The sequence below is a fragment of the Mobula hypostoma genome, chromosome 10 (assembly GCF_963921235.1).
Source record: "Mobula hypostoma chromosome 10, sMobHyp1.1, whole genome shotgun sequence".
Lineage (NCBI taxonomy): Eukaryota > Metazoa > Chordata > Chondrichthyes > Myliobatiformes > Myliobatidae > Mobula > Mobula hypostoma.
The window spans coordinates 117843061-117865339 of NC_086106.1; the positions used below are offsets into that span (position 1 = coordinate 117843061).

At 41.0% G+C, this 22279-nt stretch overlaps 1 protein-coding gene across 2 annotated transcripts in view; it reads left to right on the forward strand.

Moving 5' to 3' along the window:
* The window catches only part of tmem185 (transmembrane protein 185), a 38501-nt gene extending 16441 nt beyond the window's left edge, over positions 1-22060 (forward strand). The window contains exons 1-7 of one of the 2 annotated variants that reach the window (XM_063061104.1): positions 3519-3640; positions 4253-4429; positions 7411-7618; positions 9103-9186; positions 10826-11002; positions 12855-12978; positions 18612-22060. In XM_063061104.1, the coding sequence (XP_062917174.1) occupies positions 4371-4429; positions 7411-7618; positions 9103-9186; positions 10826-11002; positions 12855-12978; positions 18612-18856 (897 nt within the window). In that variant the 5' untranslated portion in view covers positions 3519-3640; positions 4253-4370 and the 3' untranslated portion in view covers positions 18857-22060. Of the gene's footprint in view, positions 1-3518; positions 3641-4252; positions 4430-7410; positions 7619-9102; positions 9187-10825; positions 11003-12854; positions 12979-18611 lie in introns of those variants that run through there. The other variant, XM_063061102.1, reaches the window with a different exon arrangement.
* The last annotated feature ends 219 nt before the right edge of the window (positions 22061-22279 follow it).

The window sequence follows — 22279 nt, forward strand, 5'->3', positions numbered from 1 at the left end:
ATGATGAGTTGTTCCTATTCTATCTCTCTCTTCCCCCACGTTGTCCACCGCCATGGCAACGATTACTGCGAACTGAACTACTAAACTGGACTGAACTTTGAGTCATTTTGAAATTGGTCATTTACCCCTAGACAACGATAGAGCTTGATTGATGCTGTTATCTTAATTCTGTGCACATGTGTGTTTATCATCACTGAACTGTTGCATTTATTATCCTTTCGATTACTGTGTTGCTTGTTTCTTTAATAAAACTTTCTTAGTTCTAGTACTCCAGACTCCAACTGAGTGATCCATTTCTGCTGGTTTGGCAACCCAGTTACGGGGTACGTAACAATAGAAATATAAAAACAATTCTCTAAAACACAACATACAAGTAGCACACACACAAAATGCTGGAGGAACACACAAAATGCAAGGCTTATTGAGAAAGCAAGGAGGCATGGATTCCAAGGGGATATTGCTTTGTAGATGCAGAACTGGCTTGGTCACAGAAGGCAAATAGTGGTTGTAGACGAGTCATATTCTGCATGGAGGTCAGTCACCAGTGGTGTGTCTCAGGGATCTGTTCTTTGACCCCTACTCTTTGTGATATTTATAAATGACCTGGATGAAGAAGTGGAGGGATGGGTTAGTAAATTTGCTGATGACACAAAGGTTGGGTGTGTTGTGGATAGTGTGGAGGGCTGTCAGAAGTTACAGTGGGACATTGATAGGATGTAAAACTGGGCTGAGAAGTGGCAAATGAAGTACAACCCAAATAATTTGAGGTGGTTCACTTTGGTAGGTCAAATATGATGGCAGAATATAGTATTAATGGTAAGACTCTTGGCAGTGTGGAGGATCAGAGGGATCTTGGGGTCTGAGTCCATAGGACACTCAAAGCTGCTGTGCAGGTTGACTCTATGGTTAAGAAAACACACGGTGCATTGGCCTTCCATCAATCGTGGGATTGAGTTTAAGAGCTAAGAGGTAATGTTGGCAGCTATATAGGACCCTGGTCAGACCCCACTTGGTGTATTGTGCTCAATTCTGGTCACCTCACTAAAGGAAGGATGTGGAAACCATAGAAAGGGTGCAGGGGAGATTTACAAGGATGTTGCCTGGATTGGGGAGCATGCCTTATGAGAATAGATTGAGTGAACTTGGCCTTTTTTCCTTGGAGCGACGGAGGATGATAGGTGACCTGGAGGTGTATAAGATGATGAGAGGCATCAATCGTGTGGATAGTCAGAGGCCTTTACCCAGGGCTGAAATGGCTAGCACAAGAGGGCACAGTTTTAAGGTGTTTGGAAGTAGGTACAGAGGAGATGTCGGCGTAAGTTTTTTACGTAGAGAGTGGTGAGTGTGTGGAATGGGCTGCTGGCAACAGTGATGGAGGCGGATACAATAGGGTCTTTTAAGAGACTCCTGGACAGGTACATGGAGCTCAGAAAAATAGAGGGCTATGGGTAACCCTAGGTAATTTCTAAGGTAAGGACATGTTCGGCCCAGCTTTGTGGGCTGAAGGGCCTGTATTGTGTGTAGGTTTTCTATGTTTCTATGAACCCAGGCCAGACAGCATTTATGGAAAAGAGTAAACAGTTGACGCTTTGGGCTGAGACCCTTCATCAGGACCACATAACTGTTTGAGTGTGGCTGCATGTATATTAGATTAGCTTATATAGGTAGACTGATTTATTTACATGAAGTGGGTGCTAGGTGCAGAGGTATCTATATATAGGTGACTCTTGACTGGAAATGATACAGCAACAAAGTAACTCTTGGAAAGAGGACATTTTGCATGGAAACACCAACACACTTGTATGGAAATTCCTACAAAAAGTAGTGGATACAGCACAGTCCCCTCCCACTATTATGCACAACGACATAGAGCATTGTCACAGGAAAGCAATATCCATCATCAGGGACCCCCATCACCTAGGTTGTGCTGTCTTCTCACTGCTGCCATCAGGAAGAAGGTACAGGAGCCTCAGGACTCACACCACCGGGTTCAGGAACAGTTCTTATTCCTTAGCCATCAGACTCTTGAACCAGAGGGGATAACTTCACTCGTCCTGTTATTGAAATGTTCCCACAACCAATGGGCTCCCCTTCAAGGACCATTCATCTCATTTTCTTGATACTTATTGCTTATTTATTTATTATTATAATTTCTTTTTGTGTTTGCACAGTTTGTTCTCTTTTGTACACTGGTTGAATGCCCAAGTTGGTGCAGTCTTTCATTGATTCTGTTATGGTTATTGGATTTATTGAGTATGCTTGCCAGAAAACAAATCTCAGTGCTGTATATGGTGATATATATGTGCTTTGATAATAAATTTACTTTGAGTTTTCAAATCTAAGTAGCAATAGAACATATAGAAGCAGTAGGACAGTGACTGTCCATGTAGGTGTGTGGTGTGGAGTGTAACTGTAAAGCGAGTGTATGGGGGTGAAGGATACTGAGAGGCCGTGGAGAGAGTGGCTGATCTGGATGTAGTAGTGGTGACGTGGATTAATGTGTGGTGGTGATCATCTTGAATGGCTTAGGGGAAGTAACTTTATCAGTCTAATGGTCCTGGTGTGGATGCTGCATAGCCTCCTCCCTGATGGGAGTGGGAATCTGCAGTTCATAAGCACAGTGGGTGGGATCCTTCATGACATTGCTGGCTGATAGGAGAAAGATTTAAAGGGCAGTTTTGCTTTATCTTAAGAGTGGTTGGGTTCTCATGGTCATTGTCTTAGTTATAGGGAAATAGAGCATGGAAACAAGCCCTTCAGCACTGTTCAGCAAACAGATGGTGAGTCTGCACCCACCATCAAACACCCATTTATACTGATTAATTCCACTCTCCACATTATCTGGAACGCTGCTTGACGCACAGAATCTTTTCATTTTAGACTTGAAGAAGTATGTGATGTGCTGGTACCCAGATTACTCAGGAGAGCTCTTGGCTAGCATGGACATGATAGGCCAAACTTTCTCCTTCAGTGCCTTAGACTCTGATTTTTTTTACATGAATAGAGTAATTCTGTTGACGGTACATCGTAGGTTCTTGTAACCCTCGATGAAGTGTCATGGAACCTTACATGGTGAGATCTGTTTATGTATATACAAATAGATACAGGCATCTCTTTGTTTAATTGCTGAGACATTGTTTCATTTCACATTTATCTGTGAAAATTAGTAGGCAGATGAGATGGTTTACAAATACAGGTGATCTGGATCAGTCTGGCCCAAGTGCCCTGGATGTGAGATTAAACAATACTGGGCACACTATCATGGCCTTTATCCAAAAATCGGAGGATTTGTCCTGGGACCAAAAATCAAAGGATTTGTCCACGTGCCATTACAAAGAAGGCAAAACAGTGCCTCTACGGTGTTAGAAGTTTACACTGATTTGGCATATCGTCTAAAACTTTGACCAACTTCTATAGGTGCACAGAGGGGAGCATCCAGACTGGTTGCATCACAGCCTGGTATGGAAACAGCAATGCCCAGGAATGGAAAAACCTACAAAAAGTGGTGGATACAGTCAGTCCATTACAGGAATAGCCCCTCCCCACCATTGAGGGCATCTATAAGGTGTGCAGCCACAAGAAAGTAGCATCCACCATCAAGGACCCTGAGGCCATGCTCTCCTCTCACCACTACCACCAGGTAGGTACAGGAGCCTTGGATCCCACACCCACCAGGTTTAGGAACAGTTATTACCCTACAACCATCAGGCTCTTGAACCAGTGCGGCTAAATTCACTCACCCAACTGATTCCACAACCTATGGACCCACTTGCAGGGACTCTACAACTCATGCTGTCAGCATTATTTATTTACTACTACTTACTGATTTTTGTATTGCACAGATTTGTTGTCTTTTGCACATTGGTTGATCGTCTTAGTGTGTGGCTTTTCATTGAGGGGGACAGAGGGGAAGAGAGACACACACAGACACACTGACCTGCTGAGTTCCTCAAGTGTTTGTGTGTGTTGCTTTAGATTTCTTGCATCTGCAGAATCCCTTGTGTTTATGTTTATTGAATCTAGTGTGTGTGGAGTAGAAAGTCAATTTTCCTGGGTGATTATTGTAACTTTTCTATGTTGTTCATGGCCTCCAAAGTTCATTCGGTTTAATTTTCTTTAATTTCTGCTCTTGTACATTTATTATTCTGCCTAACAAGTATTGTTACTACTTGACAGGAGAAGGCTCGATGGGCCGAATGTCTAATTTTGCTCCTATGTCATACTGACCGAGATTTGTTGTGTTCTCTTGCAGCAAATTTCTGATCTATGCCTGCCTGCTACTGTTCTCCATTTTACTCTCACTGCGCCTGGATGGGATCATCCTGTGGAGCTTTTGGGCAGTCTTTACTCCTGTCTGGCTATGGAAACTCATGGTGATCATAGGAGCCTCGGTGGGAACCGGGGTGTGGGCACGTAATCCGCAATACAGGTGAGAAATTACTGCTGCAAGGTTGAAAGTATTGCTCAGTGTTTAACAAAGTAGGCTGAAGGTGTATATTAGAAAAATGATTAAGTGGGAACATCTGTGGTCCATAGCTTTACTTTTTCCTTCTGCTGTTATTAACTAACATCGCATAGAAAGAGGCCTGCTATCATCCAAAAGCTCTTCTCTCGAAAGTGTTATAGGGCTATTAAAACATCATTTTAAATGTTTTTTCTCCCAGGAGGCTAATCTGATCAACCATTCTAGTTAGCCCCCTCCCCCACCCCCTCTATCCATTACCCTCTGCACAATAGGCACTTTACACTACCTTTTATAATGTTGTTTCCATTATAAATACATGTTTGTGTTTATGCCCATTTTATTCCAAATCCATGCTTTAGCCTCTAACTTTTATCAGTTCCCTGTGGGACCTTATTCCTGAGCCGTTGATCTGTTCTGCAGAGAAGTTGGGCTTTCAGCCCAGCATATCAAAATAGGGATTCCCACCCTGGGGTCTGCTGACCCCTTGCTTAATTGTATTGGTCCATGGCATAAAGAACGTTGGGAAGCCAGATGTACAGTAATCCCATTTACCTGTATGAGGGTCAGGTCCTTCGATTTCCTGTACAAGTGTCTGTCTAAATGTTTTTTAGATGTATTAATTGTATCTGATTCCACCACCACCTCTGATTCAAGATTGTTTATTGTGATTCTTCAGTACACAAGTGTAAAGCAGAACAAAATGATTGTTACTCCGGTTCCGTTGCAGCATAAAAAAAATTCAATAAATATAAAAGCAATCCTGTAAAACGTATTGTACAAGTAACTATAAAGTGGCAGTGCACGGGGGTGGGGTGGGTGTGTTGGTGAAGTGTGTTAAGGGGCTGTAGGGAGGAGTGGCTGATGTATATGTAGTAGTGGGGTGGGTTAACGGGTGGAGGTGTTAGCCTGACAGTTTGGGGGAAGTAACTGTTTCTGATTTTGGTGGTCCTGGCATGCGTACTCTGTAGCCTCTTCCTGATCAGAATAGGACAAACAATCCAAGAGCAGGGTCAGTGAGATCCTTCATGGCCTTTTCCCAGCTCGTTTCTGTATATATGCCCTTGATGGTGGGTAGGTTGGTGCCAGCGATGCATTGGTTAACCAGCCATTGTGGACCCCTTCTGTCCACCGCAGTGCTGCTTCCGTACCCAGTGCATTCCCAAAATCAGCCTCTCTGGGTGTGAGGGAGAGGGAAAATTACTCCTTGCATCTCCTTCGGAACTCCAAACTGATGTTCACTTGTTTTGAATGGTTGAGAAAAGACAGGAAAAAGTAAGAGAAGAAGAGATCACAGTTTGATTAAATACTAGAGGGAACATGTCCTGGTACAAACAAGGACAATATCCATGTCCCAGATGTGATTACACCATTGGGCCAAATTACGTACCACCAACTTGTGGGAAGGAGCAACCTTACAGGAAATTATAAAGATGGGCCAGCCAGAGAAAATTAATAATATGCAACTAACAAACTATAAATTAGTGTATAAATAACAAAAAGGATAAGAATGGGAGAATCATTTGATATGGATTCAGAGAACTTACTTCATTAGTATGTACGTTTCTGGTCCAAAAGAGTATGTAAGTAAACTAGAGAATGAGGTTCTGGAGTGTGGTGAAAGTACAAGTTGAGGTGAGAGGGAAGTTATTTGGAAATGACATAATTTTTCTGTAGCTGATGTGTGTGGAGATATGTCTCTACCAAAGAAGGTGTAAGGCACTACTTCCCTCCACTAGCCTACAGATCACCCTTGGGGAAGGTGTAGCATCTGTTTAGCCCCCCTGATCAGGGTCACATGAAGCCATGGGAGCAGCTGGTGCGTATCTGCCGTCGTAGTTACGTGATCACTGATGCCAGACAATCTCTGAAGGGTATTGATGATGGCTGGGGTCACCCTTCTTGTAAAGACACTGTCCAGAAGAAGGCAATGGCAAACCACTTCTGTAGAAGTAAATTGCCAAGAACAATCATGGTCATGGAGACCATGATTCCCCCATGTCATACAACACAGCACATAATAAACGAATGTGTGGGTGAGGTATGTAGCATGTATCAATATACAATTCACTCTGCAATACAATACTTTTATATTCAGTTAGCATCTTAATTTAAAATGTGTGCTTCTGCAAAGGAAAATAAGTAGTTATTTAAAAAAATGTTTATGATTGGTTTTGTGCAGTGCCTTGGTACATTTTCCTACATTAAAAGAAGCATTATAATATTGTTGTTAACCAGAGAATCATATGACATAGATAGAAATATCTGTGCTGTCTCTTTTAAAAGGCTGTTTCAGTTAATCACATTAGGAGGGCTGAGAGTAGGTTAACCTCAACTCCACAATTCCACAACCAATGCACACAAAATGTTAGGGGAACTCAGCAGGCCAGGCAGCATCTATGGAAAAGAGTATAGTCGACATTTTGGGCCGAGACCCTTCATTAGGACCGAGTCGACTGAGCTCTTTTCCATAGCATGCTGCCTGGCCTGCTGAGTTCGTCCAGCTTTGATTTTTCAGCATCTGCATAATTTCTCATTTCTGATTCTAGAACCTATGCTTTCACTTTTAGGGGCTCTACAACTCGTTTTCAGTATTACTTTATTATAGTTACACAGTTTGTCTTCTGCACCTTGTTTGCTTGTTAATGTTTGTGTGCAGTTTTTCATTGATTCTATTGTATTTCTTTGACCTACCATAAATGCCTGTGAGAAAATGAACCTTAAGGTTGGGTATGATGACATATACTTCATAATAAATGAACTTTGAAAAGATCGGCACAACATTGTGGGCTAATGTTCCACATGTGTCCTACCGCTAAAGTAACAAATAGTATTTTTCTCTATTGTTCATTTGTTTACACTAATAAGTATGACGAAATTTTCTGACAACCCACTGGTGTGAAAGATGAAATGCTCCCTAATTTACTCCTTATTGTATTTTGCTGCAGGGCTGAAGGAGAAACTTGTGTGGAATTTAAAGCAATGCTGATAGCAGTTGGAATCCATCTGTTGCTGTTGATGTTTGAGGTTCTGGTGTGTGACCGGATTGAGCGAGGAAGCCACTACTGGCTGCTTGTCTTCATGCCACTGTTCTTTGTGTCTCCGGTGTCAGTGGCTGCCTGTGTGTGGGGTTTTCGACACGATCGATCTTTGGAGGTAGGTTATACTGCCGTGGGAGTCTTGGCCAAGCTAATTCTGAACTGGTCTATTAGGATTTATCAGGGTTTTGTTCATCATGCCTTCTTGTTTTGGTGTGGTACAATGCCAAATACGGTAAATGGTTACTCTTGAATCACTAGGAGAATTTTACAGTTGGGCACCAAGCAGAAGTTTATTTTATTTAGAGATACAGCACAGTAACAGGCCTTTCAAGCCCAGTGAGCTGGCGGCATCCAATTGCACCCATGTTACAGATTAACCTACTAACCCGTACATATTTGGAATGTGTGAGGCAACCAAAGCATTTGGAGGAAACCCACATGGTCACGGGAAGAATGTATAAACTCCTTACAGACAATGCTGAAAACTGAATCCTGGTTGCTGGTGCTGTAAAAGCATTGCAATAACCATGATGCTACAGTGCCGCCTTATTGTTATTAATACATGCATTAGTGTGCCATATCCTGCTCTGCAAAATGTTAGAATAAGAAACGTTCTGAATTTCTTTCAACCTCAAACCAGATTAATGAAAGTTATTATTCATCTAACATTAATTATCAATGGAATTGTATAGCACAGAAACGGACCCCTTTAGCCCATCTTGCCCATGCCATCTCCGCCCATTTGATCTAATCCTATTTGCCTAAATTATATTCCTCTGCGCCTTCCCATTCGAATTATCTTTTAAATGTTGTAATTGTATCTGCCTCCATCACCACCCCTCCTCTCTCCTCCCTTCTCATCTTAAAGCTATACCCTCTAGTTGTAGATGTGTTGTTCTGGGAAAAATATTCTGACTTAAGAATTTTGTAAATCTCCATAAGACCACCCTTTAGCCTCCCGAGTTTGAGAAGAATAACTCCAGCCTATCGGATTTATCTATAAAACTACAGCATTCCGTTCTGGAGGTTTTGGTGAATGCCTTCTGAACTTCCTCTATTGCTACCACATCATTCCTCCATGAACTCTACATAATGGCTCCAAAAGCACTTTAACCAGTGTTTTACACAGCTGCATCATGGTGTCCCATCACTTATACCAATTGCCTTGGCTATCAAGGCAAGCATTTCAAAAGCCCTTTTCACTACCTTTATCCATCTGTGTCCTCACCTCCAGTGAGCTACGGACTTGCATTCCTTTATGTTTCTAAACATCAGCATTCGTGATGTTCCTCTGTACGTCCTACTGGAATTTGAGTTTCCAAAGTGAATGCCTTGCATTTGCCTGGATTCATTGAAATTTGCATAGACAGGTTTCATAGGGCTGATGGGGGTCTAACAATTCTATCAAAAATTAAACTGTAGCTGCTGTTATGAATTAAATCATTAACTTTTAAAGCTTTGTCCTCTTGGGTTAATGCAAATCATATATGTTCATATATTCACCCTTTTGAGCACACTAAAGTTTTTATGAATAAATCTGGAAACACGTTCTTTCTGGTTTTGTCACTTTTTCCCCTTTCTTTTCTTTGTGCTGACCAGCTGGAAATCCTGTGTTCTGTGAACATTCTACAGTTCATATTCATTGCACTGAGACTGGATGAGATCATAAAGTGGCCTTGGCTGGTAGGTTGCTCTTTATTTGTGGCTTGTCTTTTATTGCTTTGTGATTCTTGTGGTGAGAAAATCTGAGACAAGGGGATAATTAGGACTAAGAATTAAATAGGGTTTTTTAAAAAAGTTGACAAAAAGTGGTGGATACAGCCTAGTCTATCACAGGCAAAGCCGTCCCCACTGTTGAGCACATTTATAAGGAGTGCTGCCACCAGAAAGCTTCCATCATCAAGAACCCCCACCGTCTAGGCCTCTTCTCGCTTTTATCATCAGGAAAAGGTACAGCAGCCTTGGATTGCACACCATCAGGTTCAGGAGCAGTTATTACTCCTCAACCATTAGGCTCCTGAACTAGTGTAGGTAACTTCACTCACTTCATACTGAATTGACTATAAACCCAATTTCAAGTACTGTACAACTCGTGTTGTCTCTATTATTTATTTACATTTTTTATTATTTGCACAATTTGTCATTTTTTTGCACATTGGTCGTTTGTCAGTCTTTGTTTATGTATAGTTTTTTTAAAAATAAATTCTAGTATTTCTTTATTTCCTTGTAAATGCCAGCATGAAAATGAATCTCAGGGTTGTATATGGTGACATATTTGTACTGTGATAATGAATTTAAGTAGAGCTTGCTGAACATTTAATTTTTCACAAGGATTGTAGAAATTTAGAATTTTATTCCCTGACAAGAGGTATTGGATGTGGTGGTAAAGAACTTCAAGACTGAGACTTGGGTTTGTTTGGCAATGGTAGTTAAACTGGGTCAGTGAAGTTAATGTACAGGTCAGATGTGATTCATGGAGCAGAACTGGGACTGAATGGGATACTTTAGTTATATTTTATGCTTTTAATAATATTGTCTAATTCAAACTTCTTATCCCTGGTACTTGTTTACTGTATTGGAGAGTTACTGATTGGCCTGTTGTTAGAAATGCACTTCCACGGGCCTTTGGCTGCCCTCAGACCAAGCACATGCTGTTTATTGGAATCAGGTGCTTTTCAACAAACAGATTTTCCTTCAGAAAAAGCTCATAGCTCAGTCATGAGGCTAATATCTCATTGTTTGCTAGAAGGAGGGGGAGGAGGTATAGGAGTCTTAGATCCCACACCACCAGATTCAGGAACATTTATTACCCCTCAACCATCAGGCTTCTGAATTGGCGTGCGTAACTTTACTCGCCTTAACTCTGAACTGATTCCACAAGCTTTCAAGGACTCTTTAACTTGGGTTTCAATTTTATTTATTTTTGTGTTTGCACAGTTTGTCGTCTTTTGTACATTGGTTGCTTTTTCCATCTTTGTGTGTAGTTTTTCGTTGATTCTATTGTATTTCTTTGTATCTACTGTGAATGCTTGCAAGAAAACTCTCAGGGTTGTATATGGTGACATGGACATACTTTTTAGAGGTTTTTTTCAACAGCAAGTGTAGACTACTTGTGAGCAAGTTATTCCAGGCAGCCTACAGGCTCTGTGAAACAACATGACCTGTTTCTCCTATTGAATGCATAAAGGCTATTATTGTAACCTTTGGATAAAGTGTTCAGCAGGCTGACAATCCAACTGGCCTGGACTAAACAAAGTATGCAGAAAAGCATTTTGTAGCCAGTAAAACTTCTTTAACCAATCTTTCTGCTGTTTCTTTGTAGGTGGTATGTGTCCCTTTGTGGATTCTGATGTCATTTCTCTGCCTGGTGGTGCTCTACTACATTGTGTGGTCAGTACTTTTCTTGCGGTCTATGGACGTGATAGCTGAACAAAGGCGGACCCATGTTACAATGGCTATCAGCTGGATGACCATTGTTGTTCCTCTCCTGACCTTTGAGGTACGCAACTCTCCTTTGATAATGGAGTCAGTGTGTCCTCCAGATGCTAAATCACCATTGCAGTTTAAAATGTTCAACCAGCTTATTTTTATTGCTGAAGATGTGTTGAATGCTTAGTGGCTGATTTCTTTATTTAAGAATACCAGAATTAAGTGTTTCTTTGCCTCTTTGCTTAATTAATCCAGCATTATAACATTTGGCATGTACAGTACTGTACAGAAGTCTTAGTCACATAGCTAGATGCCTTTGACTTTTGCACAGTCCTGTAGAAATTTTATGTATTGTATGATTTTGCTGCAAAAAAGAATAATGACGTATGTGAGTGATGATAGACCTGATTCTGATATGGGTCTCTACTGAGGACTAACTTTTTTTTAAGATTATGAGGACACTCAGTCCTCGTTTATTGTCATTTAGAAATGCATGCATTAAGAAATGATACAATGTTCTTCCAGACTGATATCACAAAAAAAAAGGACAAACCAAAGACTAACACTGACAAGACCACATAATTATAACATATAGTTACAGCAGTGCAAAGCAATACCATAATTTGATAAAGAGCAGACCATGGGCACGGTAAAAAAAAAGTCTCAAAGTTCCGATCGACTCCTGATATTCCCAATAGCAGGCAGCAAAAGGGAGAAACTCTCCCTGCCATAAACCTCCAGGCACCGACAACTGTCGATGCATTGGAAGCACCTGACCACAGCCGACTCGTGAGTCTGTCCAAAAACTTCGAGCCTCCGACCAGCCCCCCGATACAGCCTCCCGAGCACTATTCTCTGCCGAGCGCTTCGACCCCGCCCCGGCTGCCGAGCAACAAACAAAGCCGAGGACTCGGGGCCTTCTACTCCGGATCACACAGTAGCAACGGCAGCGAGAAAGGCATTTCAGAAGTTTCTCCAGATGTTCCTCCGATCTTTCACGTCTGTCTCCATCAAATCAGGATTGTGCACGGCACCCTACATGACAGATAACAGATATCATTCACCGGAGTGGCTACTGCACGCTGCGTCGTGCCGCCATCTTCTCCTCCTCCACTTTGCCTGGTGTCTCAAGACTAGGTGTGTCTGCACCCACGCCCTGACACACCTCCTCTGCCACCTGTCCCACACCCCTCCAGCTGCATTCCATTCTTGCCATTCCCAACATCATTTGCTTCCGTCGGATGTGCACACTTGCTCTCCTCTCTTAATGTTGGCGTGTACAATTCTGTGCAAAAGTATTAGACATCTTTATATGTGCCTGAGACTTTTGCACGGTATTGTATATACACTTACAAGTAATGATGAACGTTAAATGGCATTATTAGTCTGAAGACCACAGTCACAAAACACGAGGCCTTAAAAGATTCAAGGTTGTTTAATACGATTTCCAGTACACAAGTGTAAGGGAGAGCGAAATAATTGTTGCTCTGGATCTGATGTAGCACAAAAGAAACCCAAGAAGATATTCACAATAAATATAAATACATCAGATAGTTCTAATACATAGATTAATTGTATGTCCATAAAGTGATGTTAGGCACAGGAGTGTCTGTGCATAACATAACTCTGACAGGAAAGATAAAGTGGAAGGGTGGGTTACTGCTTGTGTGTTTGGTAAAGTGATTCAGAAAACTAGCCTAAAGTGATATCCATGGCGCATTCCTCACATCGCTATGCCATTGTCTGTAAAAGTACAAAGCTGTCCTTCCCGAATTCTGAGAAATTTATAAGAAATGGAAGCATCATTTACAAGCGTAGGGAAAACAGTATGAGCCTCTCCCTATCAAACTACTGAGATGTAGGACTTCCTGTTGCTGGCAAGGCGTCATAGGGAGACTCAAGGTTTTTCTTTCTCTTTCCAGATTCTTTTGGTTCACAAGCTGGATGGTCATAATAATTTCTCCTATATTCCAATTTTCATCCCTCTTTGGCTTTCTCTCATGACATTAATGGCAACAACTTTCGGACAGAAAGGGGGTAATCACTGTAAGTATCTATGTTGGAGTTTTATGGTATCCTCTGCGTTAATTCTCGTTATGAGCTAGTGATGTTCATTAGAACATAAGAAGTGGAAGCAGGAGTCAGTCATCTGGCCCGTCGAGCTTGCTCCATCATTCAATAAGGTCATGGCTGATCTGGCCGTGGACTCAGCTTTACCTGCCTGTGTTATTCCCACAATCCTGAAAAAATCTATCTAACTGTGTCTTAAATATTTTAATGAGCTAGCCTCACTGCTTCGTCTCTGATCTCTGTTCTAAATCTATTTCCTTGAGGCTGTATTCCCTAGTTTTAGTCTCACCTACCGGTGGAAACAACTTTCCTGTCTCTGCCTTATCTATCCCTTTTGTAATTTTATATATTTTTATAAGATCTCCTTTTATTCTTCTGAACTCCAAGAAATACAGTCGCAGATGATTCGGTCTCTCTGTAGGCTAACCCTTTTCATCTCCGGAATCAACCTGGTGAACCTCCTCTGCACTGCCTCCAAAACCAGTATATCTTTCCTTAAGTAAGGAGACCAGAACTGCACAAAGTACTCCAGGTGTGCCCTCACCAGTACCCTGTACAGTTGCAGCATGACCTCCCTGCTCTCAAATTAAATCCTCCCAGCAATAAAGGCCAACATTCCATTGCTTTCACGAGCACTCCAGAGTTCGACTGCACAATAGTGTGCAGGAATCTTTCACCATTTAAATAATAATTTTGTTCGTAATGTTATGCGCTTCAGTTGTTTGCATGATTTGTGCTTTTTTTTTCTTGCTCATCAGGTATTGGTCATTTTTAAAAATCAAATTCTTGTGGGTTTTTTGCTTTGTGGCTATCTTTGAGCAAACAGATCTTAAGGTTGTATAATTTATACATTCTTTGATAATAAATGTAGTTTGAACAACCTGATCTATTTTTTTCTTAAGTGCATTTACCAGTGTGATGCTCCATCTGCCAGTCCCTTGCCCGTTCCCTTAACCTATCCGTATCTCTCTGCACACCCTCCGCATGCTCTGCACGATTTGCTTTTCCAGTCAAATTAGTATTATAGCAAACTTGGATATGCTACACTCCATCCCCTCTTCCAAATCGTTCATGTATATTGTGAACAGTTGCAGGTCCAGCATTGACTCCTGTGGCACCCTGCTAACCACTGACTGTGAACCTGAGATGCACCATTTATCCCAACTCTCTGCTTGCTTTTAGTTAACTAATCCTCTATCCATGTTAATACATCACCCCCAATTCCATGTACCCTTATGCTAAGTCTTTTATTCGGCACCTTATCGAATGCCTTCTGGAAATCCAAGTATAGAACATCCACCTGTTCCCCTGTATCCACTGTGCACATTAAATCCTCAAAGACTCCAGTAATTTTGTCCAACAGGACCTGCCCTTCATGATCCAGTGCTGTGTCTGCCTGATGAAGCCACCTCTATACAGATGTTTCACTATTTTTTTCCTTATTATTACTGCTCATAATATTTTCCCTATAGTAAATAAAATGTATATGTGCACAGTGTAACTTAGCTTGTGGACAAATTGTTATAATTCAGTTGAAAGAATTGGATTCAGGTTTCGTTGGGATATTGATCCTTTCTCTCCTCCCATTCATATACTTAACTCCTACTGATTTAGGCTTGCACAAGATTATCTTTTCAAGGCTCTGCCTAATTCTGCTTTGAGTCTATTGGAGGTAAATATGATTCAGTCCACCACGTGGCTGCTGAACAATGCACACAAGATGCTGGAGGAACTCAAGCAAGTTGTGCAGCACCTGTGGAGGGGAAGAAAGAGTCAGTGTACAGGCAAAGACCCTACATCGGGACTGGAAAGGAAAGCAACAAAAGCCAGAAGAAGAAGATAGGGGGAGGTGAAGGAGTACAGGCTGGCAGGTGATAGAGAACAGGTGAAGGAGAAGGTGAGTGGGGACGGGTGGATGAAGTAAGAAGCTGGGAGATGATAGGTGGAAGAGGTAAAGGGGTGAAGAAGAAGGAATCAGACAGGAAAGGACCATGGACCAAGGGAAGAAGAATGGGCACCAGAGGGAGGTGATAGGTGAGGAGGAGAGAAAGGGCAAGAAGGGAATCACAATTTGGAATAGAAAAAAGAGAGAAGGGGAAGGGGGAGAAATGACTGGAAATTAGAGAGGTCGATGTTCATGCCATCAGTTGGGAGGCTACCCTGATTTACCAATCCAAATTTCTCTTGTATGTTGAAATATGATGTGTTACTCCTCCATCCTGACTGTTGCTTCATCATGGCAGTCAAGGAAGCCATGGACTGACAAGTTGGAATGGGAATAGGAAGTAGAATTTTAAAAAAGGAGCCACTGGGAAATCCTGCCTTTTGTGGTGGAGTGATGTGCTCGATGATGTAGTCCCCCAACTTACATCAGGTCTCACCGATGTAGAGAAGGCTGCACTGGGACCACCCGATCAGTAGGTGATCCCGACAAAATCACAGGTGAAGTATCATCTCACCTGGAAGGACCGTTTGGGGCTCTGAATGGTGGTGAGGGAGGAGGTGTAGCTCTTGCCCTGCTTGACCAAGTTGCTTTTCATTAATGGTTGTACTGACAGGAACATCTTCATCTTAAAGCATCAGTTGGAACTCTAGTTTTGTATTGAACCAATAGTGTAATTAAAATTGGTTTTCAGAAGGCTGATTAGGTTGAAATTTAAAGAATTTTGGAAGAGGTTTTCTTGAAGAAACTTCTAATTGTATTCTTCCTAACCAGTTTAATCATATCAGAAGAGTTGTTTGGTGTATTTAAAAACAAGATGCTGAAGAAGTAGTTTGAGGAAAGGTCATAGAAATGAAGTATTACTACATTCTGCCTGATCTACCAAAGAGCTCCAGTGTTTTCTGTTACAGCATAGAAACAGATCTTCGACCCATGTAGTCTGTCAAACTATTAATCTGTCTGTATCCTATTGACCTGTACCCAGACCATAGCCCTCCATACCCCTCCTATCAAGTACCTATCCAAATCTCTCAAACGTTTAAATCGAACCCACACCCACCACTTACACTGGCAGCTTGTTCCACACTCTCACCACCCTGAGTGAAGAAGTTCCCCTTAATCCCTGACCTCTAGTTCTAGTCCCACCCAACCTCAGTGGAAAAAGCCTGCTTATAGTTATCCTATCTAAACCCCTCATAATTTTGTATACCTGTATCAAATCACCCCTCATTCTCCTATGCTCTAGGGAATAAGGTCCTAGCCTATTCAACTTTTTCCTGTAGTTCAGGTCCTCAAATCTCAGCAACATCCTTGTAAGTTTTCTCTGCACTCTTTCAACCTATTGATATGTTTCCTGTAGTAAGTGACCAGAACACAATGCTCCAAATTAGGCATCACCAACGTCTGATAACATCCTGTACTCAGAAGTTTGATTTATTAAGGCAATGACCCTATCCACCTGTGATACTACCTTCAAGCAATTTTAGATCTGTATTTCCATATCTCTGTGTTCTACTGCTCTCCTCAGTGCCCTACACCTCAGCATGTAAATCCAACCTTGTTTTGTCCTCCCAAAGCGCAACACTTCACACTTGTCTGCTTTAAACTGCATCTGCCATTTATCACCCCGTTTTTCCCATTGGTCCAGCTTCCACTGCAAGCTTTGATAGCCCTCCTCTCTGTCCACTACGTCTCCAATCTTGGTGTCATCTGCAAATTTGATGATGCAGTTTACCACATTATCATCCAGATCATTGATATAGATGACAAACAACCACGGGTCCAGCACCAGTCTCTGTGGCACTCTCCCAGTTAGATAGGCAACTATTTACTACCACACAGTGGCTTCTCCTGCGGAGCCAACGTTATCAATTTCTACCTCAAAATCAAGTTTCGACCTCATCCTAAATGCCAAGTCAGTGAACCTCCTTGACCATGCGGGATCTTGTCAAGGGCCTTGCTAAAGTTATTTCAAATACGCTAGCCGTTTCCTTTTTGGAGAAAGGAAGATGTAAGAGTGGTTTATTTTCAGTTAAGATTGTTTTGCCTATCCTTGTAGTTGTACTTCAGGTTTAGATTCATTTATTTATCACACGTACATCGGAACATGCAGTGAAACGCATCGTTGACGTTAAGAACAAACACAATCTGAGGATTGCTGGGAGCAGCCTGCAAGTATTACCATACTTTCTGGCACGAACATAGCATGCCTACAATATTCAGCACAACACAAGCAATGAAACAACAGCTTTAATGCTGTTTTTCAGGGTTGATATTGTAACAAAAAAGCTGTTTCTAAGATTCTGGTAGGTTTGGGACATTACCAGTATTCCAGGATCAGCATGTGTCAATTGAACTCAACCCTCCCATTAATAGCTTCCAGCTTTGAGATTACCATAAGGCCTAGCAGAATTGTGCCGTTTGGCCCTTTGAGTCTGCTCCGCCATTCCATTATGGCTGATTTTTTTAATCCCTCTCAACCCCATTCTCTTACCTTTTCCCTGTAACCTTCGATGCCCCCACTAATCAAGGACCCATCAACCTCTGTTTAAATATACCCAATGACTTGGCCTCCACAGCCATCTGTGGCAATAAATTCCACAGATTCACCACCCTCTGGCTAAAGAAATTCCTCCACATCTCTGTTCTAAAGGGATGTTCTTATATTCTGAGTCTGTTACCTGGGTGAGCTGAAAAGCTGTATCACAAGGGAAGTAGTTCACTTGCATGAGTAAAAAGTTCACATAAACTGCTGGAGGAACTCAGCAGGTTAGACAGCATCTAGGTATGTTTTGGGCCGAGACCCTTCATCAGCACCAAAACATTGGTCTCAACCCGAAATGTCAAATGTTTATTCCTTTCCATAGACGCTGCCTGAGTTCCTCCGGTATTTTGTGTTGCTCTGGATTTCCAGCGTCTGTAGAATCTCCTATGTCTACAAGTTAGAAGTGACTCCTTTCCTCTGAAGAATACTTGGGATCAGGGCACCTCACTGACTTACTGCCATGGATCTATCCATGATGCTGGCACTTGGGTAACAAAAGGGCTTGAATCCTCAATTTAAAAAAAAAATTGAATGTCTGTCCATTCCCCCTGTTGCACATTGATGCTGAGGTCTTGTTAACATTTAAAGATTCAGATCTATTTATCTCATGTACATTGAAACACAGAGAAATGCTTCATTTGCATTAACAACCAGCATACGCAATGTGCTGGAGGTGGCCTGCAAGTGTTGCCACACATTCTGGCACCACCATAGCATGCACAGTGTTCCGCAGAACAGCACAAGCATCGACAAAGCAAGACAACAGAAAAACAAACCACACAAAGGATACACACACCCCCTAACTCTAGCCTCCAACCCTCAACCCCACGATAGACCAACTGTGGGCCTTCACTCCTTATCTCCAGATTCTCAGTCTCGCAGACATCGAGACTTCAGCTTCACACTTCATCCCAGGAATTGCTGATCACGAGTTTGACTTTTGGGTCCCAACTTCCTATTTTTAAACTCTAAGCTCACGCTGAAGTGGGACAATCAGACATATATTAATGCGTTGGACTTTACCCTCTCTGAGGCTGGTTGGTTTTCCAGATGTGTGAAAGGCTTTTTGAGATAGAAAGGATATACTTTTTCTAACAGTTGCTGTTCACATCATTTTTGTAGGGTGGTTTGGAATCCGCAAAGACTTCTGTCAATTTCTTCTGGAAATCTTTCCTTTCTTGAGGGAATATGGAAATATTTCATACGAACTTCAGTATGATGACAGTGAAGAATCCGAAGAAATACCTATACCAGAACCTGCTAAGATCCCCCCCATGTTTTATAAAAAGACTGGTGCTGTGATTACCCAGAGTCCTGGGAAGTATTTTGTCCCCCCTCAAAAGCTGAACATCGATATGCCTGATTAAGAAATGTACGAGAGGATATTGGACTTGAATGAAATAGTGCTGGATATGGTACGCCAATGCTAGGTGTTGTACAAATGGGACTCTCTTTGGCATACAACACTGTGCTGCCAAATATGTAAAAAAAAAATATAATCCATGAAATCATATTCTATTTGCTATAGAACACCTTTCTATTTAAAACTGAATAGAACACCTGTGCCACAGTGTCATTAGCAGCAGTAATTTCAGATTCTGCTATTGTATTCCCACAGTGACAGCGTATCTGCTGTTCAAACCGTGTCGAATCCACATTTTACTATAGTTTAACCTGATAATTCCAAGCTTTCTTGCACTTAAAAAAGAAGTTTGAATTACAGATCACATTGCAAAATGTTTAACTGGTAAAGGAAATCTTAATGAGCTGATAATTAGAACTGAGATGGTTTGAATTTACCAGGATTAGGGTTATTTAAATATTGCAGGAACGTGGATAAAATATCACCATAAATGGGTTGGGTTATGTCAATATTTTATTGCTGTGGTGATTGACAGCAACAGAATTGAACAAATAGAAATAAATCATCCACCTTTCCATCAGAGCATAAATGTTTATATAAATAGACTACGAAAGGCAGTGCTCTGTTTCGTGCTTGCCTTCGGTAAATCCATGTAGCCACTTAACACTGCACACAGTGCTTTACACAAAGTTCTGTACACAATTAGGTAACCTGGAGAATAGTGATTCAATGTGAACGCAGAGGCATTAGTTCAGCGTGATTCTGTGCATCTTGCTGTGTTCAAACACACGTTTGGGTCTATTTATCACAACCTGACAACTCTTAAAACATTAAGTGAGTCTCTACTTGAAAGAAAACAGTTCAGACATTGTGCGTCTGGATCCATTTTGTTAAAGAGAGACTTTGATATTGCTTGGATGTCGGCGTGTTTGCAGCTACTTATAATGTAATAGCCTCCTCGAATAGAAAATTAACAAAACTCTGCTTGGAAAGCAGTGAGACGGGTTCTTACTTATCCTCAGAGAAGTATGCAGCTGTTCTTTGTGCCCGATGCATTGCGTTGTGCTCGGTCTTACTGCTAACAAAAACATGGCGTGCAATAATAATGAGTGTGTTTTAAAAAAGTTTTTTTAAATGCACGGACAGAAATTTCAACAATTTTTTTTTGTTGTGTGAATTATTAAAATGCATTTTGTAATATAGTTGGCTGTTTAGCCAGTTTTTATCCAGTGAAAAGCTGGCTGTGCTTTTTGAGTAACCTAAATACGTTAAATTAACTCCTACTCTTATTAAGATAATATCCCTAGTTAAGTGCTGGATGCAATGGAAAACACTGTAATATATCAATACCTACAAAGCTCCCCTAATTCTACTGGTACCTATTCAGTGAATGGGAATCATGTTATCTGCTTGCCTGCATTTGCAAGCAGAATATAATAGGCTCATGGATGTTATGAAATATCAGCGAAGATGAGGTTTGAGATTGTTGCTCTTGATTTGAATATGTAAGAATGTTTTTAGTTTGAGCAACATAATTATGCAGTATTATCGATGCCTCAGATATTTAATCTCTTTACCAATGCATCAAAGGTGTATGATCAGTTTAAAACATTGTACTTCTAACCTTGACTGTATAAAATCTGTTTGCTATGTTTGCTTTTATTTTGTGCCACACAACCAACATTCATTGAAATGTCTGTACTGATTATTTAATTGAATTACTGATATTTACTTAGGTTTTAATTAATTACCGCAACCTTAAGTGACTCAGCCTAAAATGAAAGATAGCATTACAAAATACTTGTCTTAAAGATGTTCTGATTCTCTTTAAAAATTGTAATTAAATTATTTATAATTTACTTAAGTCCCTTTAAAGGGGTAAACTCTGAAGCATTAACATTGAAGTTGCAATCTCTAAAGCTAGAGATCCTGTCTTGGTGTTTTTATAGCTGTGTGGTGGATTTAAGGAAAACTAATTTGTATCGAGAGAATCTGGCTGAATATTGAAATGTTTATAACTATATAACAGGCTGACTGAATCTTCTACTTGTAAGACACAAACTATGAGATCTGTTAATTGAATTTATGAAATTATTTTGCATTCAGTGATCAGGGGAAATGTAATATCATGATTGGATTACTATTGTGTAATAGGGGGAAATGTGTTTTGGTTTCAAAGTTTGCTTTGGACCATATTTGGTAGTCCTTTTGGTATGCTTTCCCCAACTATGGTTCAATGCTAAAAGCTATTTTAGTTTCTCCCTTCATGTTTTCTCTGCTGGTGCATTGATACACAGGTGTGGGCTGTCACTGTTATTAACACAGCATAGAAATATTGAAGAGGCCATATCTAGCTTCCACCACCTGCGCCGTAACAAGATGGTCCAGATTGTCCAATTGTAGAATGGTCCTGCCTTCAGTAGGTTGGTTTCAACTGAACAACACAATCAGAGGGTTCTGACCTGGCACGTAAAGCTTCGCCAGACCATTGCCCTTGTGTATTTGAGCAGTAATTGTCAACCAGTTCTGAAAGGTTTGAATTGTTATTTGCCATTCTGTGAAGGTGCAACAAAAATCTTGTGCTAGAATAGCAATGTTGACATTAACTTTTCTCTCATTTTGGTCTCTGTCTTAACTTTCTAATTTTGCAGGCAGTGTTTCAAGCTGGGAAATTACTGCTATTACATGGCGAGAGATCACCACTTCTGTAAAATCTATCTTTCCACATTAAATTATTGGCCCATTTGACAAGCTATTTCTAGAGTAACTGTTATGGCGAACCATAAAATGAAGTGTGCAAACATCCTATACAACTGATGATTTACTTAAATTGTGATACTGTTAATTTTATGAATATTATATAATTTCTACCACACCTTAAACTGGTGAAATGGGGGGGGGGCTATTATGCTACGCAGAGTGGCTACATAAACGGGTATGAGGTGATATGTATTTCAAACCCAAAGATTTCTCAGCTCTTAGCAGTGCAGATGTTGTCTTGACCGGGGAGAGAGAGAGAGAGAGAGAGAGAGAGTGCACAAGGTGGGGAACTCAGCTGGACTGAGAGAATGAAGTGCAATTGTTGTTGTTGTAGAAAACTCTTGCTGGACCAAACCAACATTGTTGTTCATTGTGAAATGTTTCTGTAATATCTGAAATGTGTATTAATGTGTAATGAGTACATGCTGCTTTTTATTCAGTAAATTTAATAAACAAATGTTTCTGAATTCTATTTCTCTACTTAAATCTTGATCCATATACTGATCTTTAGTGTACATTTGGTGGAAGGTGCCATCAGAACTTGTGATGGCTGTTGACCCTTCTTTATCTTTCCTGGAGAAGAAGAATGCTTATGTGAGAATGCTGATCGCGGACTACAGTTCAGCATTCAACATCATAATTCCATCCAAGCTCGACAGGACCCCGC